The following is an 8,285-nucleotide window of genomic DNA, read 5'->3' on the forward strand; positions in this document are numbered from 1 at the left end:
GTGAAAACTGGACTGAAATTAAATGTATTTGGGCAATCATGTCATTAGAGAGTATTTATATTTATTGCTATCATTACCTGTTCTAACTGTGCCTGGTGTTCAGGTGAAGTGTTACAGGTATGTCACATGTTTGTGTCCTCTCTCGTTCCAGGCTACAGCTCGGGTCACTCTCGCTCCTCCAGCCTATCGGAGTTCACCCATAAGAGGAACACGTCAATTGATAGTGCATCTACAGGCATTGCTAGCATCCCTGAGCCCAGTGATGAGAGCCCGAGCTCCACAGCGCCTGCTGCTGCTGGCCTTGGAGCCTGTAGCACCCTGTCAGTAAACCCTGCTACACCAGACCGAACTTCCAGCAGGTCAGACCTCAAATAGTTACACTATACAGTATAGGATTTTAACAGCTAAGCTGGTAATCAGGACACCCTTCACAAGCTGTTAGAGGTTGATGAGAACAACCTGTTTTTTTTTTTTATCAGTCTTCAACTGTCCAGTTTCGGCTAGTCTATGCCAATGATAGCCTCAGATTCTTGTTCTTGGCCAATGAGCCATCACATTAAAACACCTGCCTAATATCGTGTAGGTCTCCCTTGTGCTGTCAGAACAGCTCTGCGTCGTCGAGGCATGGACTCCACAAGACCTCTGAAGGTGTGCTCTGGCACCAAAACTTGTGCAGCAGATTTTAAGTACTGTAAGTTGTGAGGTGGCACCTCCATGGATCGGACTTGTTTGTCTAGCACATCCCACAGATGCTTGATTGGACTGAGATCTGGGGAATTTGGAGGCCAAGTCAACATCCTGAACTCTTTGTCATGTTCCTCAAACTGTTCCTGTACAATTTTTGCAGCGTGGCAGAGCATATTGTCCTGCTGAAAGAGGCCACTGCCATTAGTGAATACTGTTGCCATGAAGGGGTGTACTTGGTCTGCAACAATGTTTAGGTAGGTGGTAAGTGTCAAAGTAACATCCACATGAATGCCAGGACCCAAGGTTTCCCAACAGAACATTGCCCAGAGCATCACATGCCTTCTTCCCATCCTGGTGCCATCTCTTCCCCAGGTTAGCGACGCACATACACCCGGTCGTCCACATGATGAAAAAGAAAACATGATTCATCAGATCAAACCACCTCCTTCCATTGCTCCATGGTCCAGTTCTGATGATCACGTGCCCATTGTAGGTGGTTTCGGTGGTGGATCAGTATGGGCACTCTGTCCGATCTGTAGCTATGCAGCTCCATACACAGCAAGCTGTGATGCACTGTGTGTTCTGACACCTTTCTATCATAGACAGCATTAACTTTTTCAGCAATTTGGGATTGGACCAGATGGGCTAGCCTACACTCCCCACTTGCATTAATGAGCCTTGGGTGCACATGACCCTGTCAATGGTTTACTGCTAGGTACTAACCATTGGATACGGGTAACACCCCACAAGAACTGCTGTTTTGGAGATACTCTGATCCAGTTGTCTAGCCATCGCAATTTGGGCCTTGTCAAAGTTCACTTGCTGCATAATATATCCCACCCCTTGACAGGTGTCAATGTAATGAGTTAATCAGTGGTATTCACTTTCCTGAGATGACATGAGGAAGAAACCTTGAGAGGAACTAGACTCAAAAGGGAACCCATCGTCATCTGGCTGACACCGGATAGTGTGATTAATAATAATTTCCCTTCTATAACTGTGTGCTATATAGTCAAAGTGCAATTGTGTAAACGGGAACTTATAGGCAACTTCAGCGTTGACAGAGGCCCCTGTTCACACAGGCATTTAATTTAATTTAAAAATGTGTCAATTTGACCGGAACATTACAAAGTAAATGCACTTTAGTGATAAATCAGCATTGAATGAATAAAAACATTCCAATTCAAGACTTGTTTTCTGTTGATGCCACTTGAGAATCATTTTGAAACCATGCCTATTCCTTATCTAAGCCATACGAAGCCCAGTCTAGTGTTTGGTGGTTTTATAAAGTCATAGTTGATCGAGTTCCTCCCCTGCAGGCACCCAATGAAGCAGGATTCAATGGAATCACAACTGAAGCGCGTGGATGCAACTAGGGTTGATGCTGATGATGTGGTGGAGAAAATCCTGCAGAGCCAAGACTTCACCCCTGGCCTGTTTGACTCTAGCGCTGAAGGTAACCGTAGCAACCACTCTCTCAACTACCAGCCTGTCAATCAGACCTCTTTATCGCTGAAGAAAAGCATCAACATTTAATATTGTGTTTCAGAGGAGGGTCTTCGTTTATTTGTGGGTCCTGGAGGAAGCACAGCACTTGGCAGCCATCATCTTCCTGTCAGGTAAAAATGTAGAAATCAGTTGTAAAGTGTTAAATATCAGCAGAGAAACTACAATATGAAAATAAAACACACTCTAAATGGAACACCATCACTCACAAGGGGATTTCTCTAAGCTAAATTGAGATAAACTAGTGATGGGATTTTGAATTTCAGATATGGTAAGGATCTCTGTTCTTCCATTCTGATCTTTCATATATGAAAAGCAGTTAAAGTGGATATAAAGGCTACACATCCCTATTAAAATAACAGGTTTTTATGATGTAAAAACAGTAAACAAAGATACAGTCCCTTCTAAAACTATTAGAACGGCAATGGCAATTCATTTTATTTGCTGTAGACTGAAGACATTTGGGTTTGCGATCGAAAGATTAATTTGAGGAGAGAGTTTAGAATTTCAGCTTTCATTTCCTGATATTTATGTATAGATGTGTTACACAACTTAGAACATAGCACAAAGTACAATTTGTATCTGACCACCCAATTTGTATGCAAGCAAAATGATTGGAACATGTGACTGACATATGTTTCTTGTTACCCAAGTGTGTCCTGTTAGATTGATTGTTTAAATAATAAATAGCTCTGAACATCTACTCTTGGTTTTAGCCTTCAATTTCACCTGTAAAGACTGTATTTGTTGTTAAAAAGGATAAGCCAACATGAAGATCAGAGAGCTGTCTATGGGAGAAATGCAGTGTCATTTTGAAGCTGTGACAAGAGGTAAAGTTAATCAGAGGCATTGCATAAATAATACAACAATTTGGTACAATGTCCTGAAAACGAAAGAAACCACTGGTGTACTGAGCAACAGACAGTAGGCCAATAAAAACAGTTGACGACAGAAACATTGTGAGAGCTGTGAAGAAAAACAACTCAGAACAACCCAACCCAAAACAACAGTCAGTGACATCACCAACAACCTCCAAAGGACAGGGGTGAAGGTATCACAAGCCACCGTTTGAAGAAGACTTCAAGAGCAGAAATATAGAGGCCATACCACAAGATACACACCACTCATCAGCAGTAAGAGACAGAAAGCCAGATTGGAATTTGCAAAGAAATATAGAGATGAGCGACAAAAGTTCTGGAACCGAGATGAACCATCACCAAAGTGATGGAAAGACCAAAGTGTGGATAAAGAAGGGATGTGCTCATGATCCAATACATACAAGCTCAACTGTGAAATATGGTGGAAGTAGTGTCATGGCTTGGGCTTGCATGGCTGCTTCTGGAACATTCTCACTAATCTTTATTGATGATGGAACTCGATGGTAGCAGCAGAATGAATTCAGAAGTTTACAAGAACATTTTGCATCCCAATGTAGAGAGAAATGCATACAAATTAATCGGGAGGAACTTCATCATGCAGCAGGACAGCGATCCAAAACACACTGCCAATTCAACACAGGACTTTATCATGGGGAAAGTGGAAGGTTTTAGGCTGACCAAGTCAATCACCAGACCTTAACCCAATTTTCACCAGACCTTAACCCCCAAATTTCACCTCCAGGCTTTCAAAAGCAACACAAAAGAAGAAACCAACAGTTTGGCATCAGTGAGTCACAGGCTTGATAAACAAGTGTTATTTACTTTCATTTACTTCGACTTATGTTCCTATACTTTTGCTCACCCAAATATGGTGTGGTCTGATACAAAAGATTCTTTGTTTTATGTTGTTTAACACATTTAGATGTAAATATAAGAAAATGTTGAAATGATCTGAAATCATAAGCTCTCGTCTCATTGGTGTACAGCACAAACTAATGAATTGGCCTTGCTGTTTTGGAGGGGACTGTAAATAATTTTTCCACCTTTAATTGCAAGTTACAAAATTCAGGTGAAAAATAAACAGTATATTTTAAGGAAAAGATAAAGAAAAAAATACAATAACCTGGTTGTATTGGTAACCGGTAGCTCTGACTCGGCCATTCCAGAATGTTCATCTTCTGAAGCCACTACTTTGTTGCCCTGGATTTGTGCTTTGGTGCCAGAAGATGAAATTTTTCTTCATCTTCCGTTGTCAAGCAGAAGCCTGCGGGTTTTGTGCCAAAATAGAATGCCATTTGGATTTGACTAGAACCCCAGTCCCAGTGGAAGAGAAGCAGTCCCATAACGTGATGCTGCCACCCCATGTTTCACCATGGGTATGATGTTCTTTAGGCAATAAGCTGTATTGCTTTTGTGCCAGACGTAATGTCCATTAACAAAGTTGTAAATTATTATTTTTTTTTTTTTTCCTCAAATGGTCTCTAGCAACTCAATGTAATAACTGCACATAATGTAATAAGTATTGTATACGTCTTGTTGTGTTAGGCTACTGAACTGTCATCTCCTCTTGCGCCTGCGTCTGCCTGCCCTATCATGTGCACCCCTGTATGGTTTACAATAAATAAACTCAGCACTCTTGTCCTGCAGTGGTTGAAGCGTCGGCTGTATAGATGCACAGAAATGTAAACTTTATTAAAGGTGTTTAATTTAATTTAATTTAATGTGGTTTAGTCTGTTGGAATTTGAATTTATCCGTTATATGTAGGCTATCCACCTGCGTAGTTAACTAAACTTAGCCAGCTGACACAAAAACGAAATGCGCAAACAAAAAATATCACTGTCATTCCCTGCCCGTCCAAACCCTGCCTCCTCTACATCACATGCCGACAATGTTGAGACCAACTTGACCAGTGAAAATTGTTAAGTGACATTTGAGTCATCCCAGCCCGTTTCCATCGGTGTGCAATCTTTTACAGTTGATGACAGCCAAGCGCAGCGAGTTGAGTCTTCTTCTTCCGTCCCTGCGGCTCCCATCCCGACAAGACAGTTTAAATCAGCTTGGCTACAAGAGTTTGTCTGGTTATGTTATGACAATATGAAAATGTACTGCAACCTTTGTGCTCAAGCAGGACAAGATATTGCTGGTAAAACAGAGCTCATTAGCAGTTCGGGTTATTTTAAAAAAGAAACCATGAAGAAGCATGGTGACAGTAAAAAAAAACATAACACCAGGGATTGTGTCATTGCTAGGTCTGCCCCTCGTTCCACCCCAATCGTGAAACCAGTGCAATGTGCTAGTGATAAAGTTACTGAAAAAGAGATGAGGGAATTGAAAATAAAATTCAATGCAGCCTTCATGGCTCAGCCTGAATAAGCAGGAAACTAAAAGTGAAAAAAAGAAACAAATGACTGGACATTTAAGTATTTACAGTAATATGATTCAATATGATATACTGAATATTGCACATATTGTGTATGTAAAGAATACATTGTATAAACTATGGGAGGCAAAGTAAACAAAGGCAGACAGTACAGAAGGGAAAGAAAAGGCAGTGTGAGGTAGGGCTGCACAATTAATCGGATATCAATCGCGATTACGATTTTGACTGCCCACGACTAAATGAACATGATTGACTGCGATATTGATGTTTAAAGTTCGTCCTCCGCTCATATAAAACTCTGCTGTTTTCTCCACTCAAATCAAGTGCTTCCTACACTTACAGCCAATCACATAGAGCGGCGCAGGGGTGACGTCATTTCGTAATGCCAAAACCCGGAAACGGGGTTGGCGCTCGGTCTGCCAGTTTCTCCGCGAGCTCCAGCGCTTGCGCGAGGGGAAATCATGACATTAGCTAGCACGATGCTAAATGGCACTTTAGGTTGTCGGGGACATTAAACATCATCACGCCGAACGCTAAAAAACTTTGCAGATAAACTCAGGGATATTCATTATATTTTGGATCCTGAAAATCTTAATTGGCGCCTAAATATTTTGGGTTTAGGAACCAATGGCTCCTAGATTTTTATTTTTTTTGCCTGGAGCCGAATCGTGACGGAGCAGAGATAGGACGGATGCAAGCGCAGGATGAACAGTTGTTTATTTGAAAGGGAGACAGGCAGACAAATCCAAAACGTGATCCAAAACGTAATCCATAAACATGCAAGAGGTCAGGCGATTGGCAAACAGGCATAAACGGGGCAAGGCAGGAATCTAGGTCGTGGTCACGGAAAACAGGGTCGATAAACAAAACAAGAAACGAACTATGACGAGGGACTGGAAGCAGATAATCCAGCGCGAACTAACTCTAAACATGGACCGTGACTATGACTATCATACGAGCTAAACTAACTCTAAACATGGACCATGACTATGACTATGATACGAACTAAACTAACTCTAAAGTATGAATCTTCCGCGTTGTGTGCTGGGAGGCGCGTGGTATGTAGCGGACATGATCAGCGTCTAAACCACTAGCAGCTGAGAGCAATTCAGACCCACGTGAAATCCCAGCCAATGACAGAACAGGGAGGAGACATGACAAAAACATAAACAAAACACCAGATGTCATTACAGTCAACAACGGAAAAGCAGGTGCTCGTGCATTCGCGCTTAGAGCACGCTGCTTCAAGGGGGAATCGTGACAGAACCCACCCCTAAGGCACTCCTCCCGGAGTGCCATGAGTCATCCCACTTCATTGGCGGCCCCGGCCCCCTGGGCTGAATGTACCAAGCAGAGCCAGGAAACTGCACGGTGTTCTTGGCCGCGTACAGAAGCGTAGCGACATCCTCGGCTGAACAGGGAGGCTGAGCGACGTCCTCGGCTGAACAGGGAGGCTGAGCGACGTCCTCGGCTGAACAGGGAGGCTGAGCGACGACCTCGGCTGGGCAGGGAGGCTGAGCGACGACCTCGGCTGGGCAGGGAGGCTGAGCGACGACCTCGGCTGGGCAGGGAGGCTGAGCGACGACCTCGGCTGGGCAGGGAGGCTGAGCGACGACCTCGGCTGGGCAGGGAGGCTGAGCGACGACCTCGGCTGGGCAGGGAGGCTGAGCACTGTACTCAGCAGAGCAGGGAAGCAGGGCGACGTCCTCGTCGGAGCATGAAGGCAGAGCGACGTCCTCTGTAAGGCCAGGGAGAGGAGCGTGGGTCTCCTCAAAGCAGAAGGGGGGAACGATGTTTGCCATGGAGCAGGAAGGCTGAGCGACGACTTCAGCTGAACAGGGACGCTGAGCGACAACCTCAGCTGAACAGGGAGGCTGAGGCTCTGAGTTCACCAGGTGAACCTTGGGCATGGGCGGAGCTTGGGTGGCCGTGTCAGTAGACTCGGGCGTGAGCAGAGCTTGGCTGTGCGTGTCAGCAGACTGGGGCGTGAGCAGAGCTTGGCTGTGCGTGTCAGCAGACTGGGGCGTGAGCAGAGCTTGGCTGTGCGTGTCAGCAGACTGGGGCGTGAGCAGAGGTTGGCTGGGCGTGTCAGCAGACTGGGGCGTGAGCAGAACTTGGTCATTAGGCTTAGATATTAGCAGAGCTTGGTCAACTGGATCAGCAGGCTTGAACGTGAGCTCAGGGACGTGAGACTTGACTTGGACCTCAGGGACGTGAGACTTGACTTGGACCTCAGCGACATGAGGCTTGGCTTGGACCTCAGCTATGTGAGGCTTGGCTTGGACCTCAGCTACGTGAGGCTTGGCTTGGACCTCAGGGACGTGAGGCTTGGCTTGGACGTCGGGACGTGAGGCTTGGCTTGGATGTCAGAGCCTGGAGGCTTGGCTTGGACTTGGATTTCAGGGACTTGAGACTTGACTTGGACGTCAGAACCTGGAGGCTAGGCTTGGACTTGGATTTCAGGGACTTGAGACTTGACTTGGACGTCAGAGCCTGGAGGCTTGACTGGGACGTCAGAGACTGGAGGCTTGATTGGAACATCAGAGCCTGGAGGCTTGTCTTGGACTTGGATTTCAGGGACTTGAGACTTGACTTGGACGTCAGAGCCTGGAGGCTTGGCTTGGACCTCAGAGCCTGGAGGCTTGGCTTGGACCTCAGAGCCTGGAGGCTTGGCTTGGACCTCAGAGCCTGGAGGCTTGTCTTGGGCTTGGACCTCAGGGACTTGAGACTGGACTTGGACCTCAGGGACTTGGGACTTGACTTGGACTTGGACTTCAGGGTTGAGCTCTGGTGCTACGACCTCCAACGGGCACTCCGAGGTCACCCTGTTGAT

The 8,285-nt window shown here is 45.5% G+C and overlaps 1 protein-coding gene across 4 annotated transcripts in view; it reads left to right on the forward strand.

The window, feature by feature from the left end:
- Positions 1 to 8,285, forward strand: part of fam102bb (family with sequence similarity 102 member Bb) — a 42,363-nt gene that overhangs the window by 26,304 nt on the left and 7,774 nt on the right. For 3 of the 4 annotated variants that reach the window (XM_017455689.3, XM_053675602.1, XM_017455691.3), the window contains exons 8-10: positions 152 to 359; positions 2,007 to 2,143; positions 2,237 to 2,306. In XM_017455689.3, the coding sequence (XP_017311178.1) occupies positions 152 to 359; positions 2,007 to 2,143; positions 2,237 to 2,306 (415 nt within the window). Of the gene's footprint in view, positions 1 to 151; positions 360 to 2,006; positions 2,144 to 2,236; positions 2,307 to 4,237; positions 4,721 to 8,285 lie in introns of those variants that run through there. The other variant, XM_017455690.3, reaches the window with a different exon arrangement.

This window comes from Ictalurus punctatus, chromosome 25, assembly GCF_001660625.3.
Source record: "Ictalurus punctatus breed USDA103 chromosome 25, Coco_2.0, whole genome shotgun sequence".
NCBI lineage: Eukaryota > Metazoa > Chordata > Actinopteri > Siluriformes > Ictaluridae > Ictalurus > Ictalurus punctatus.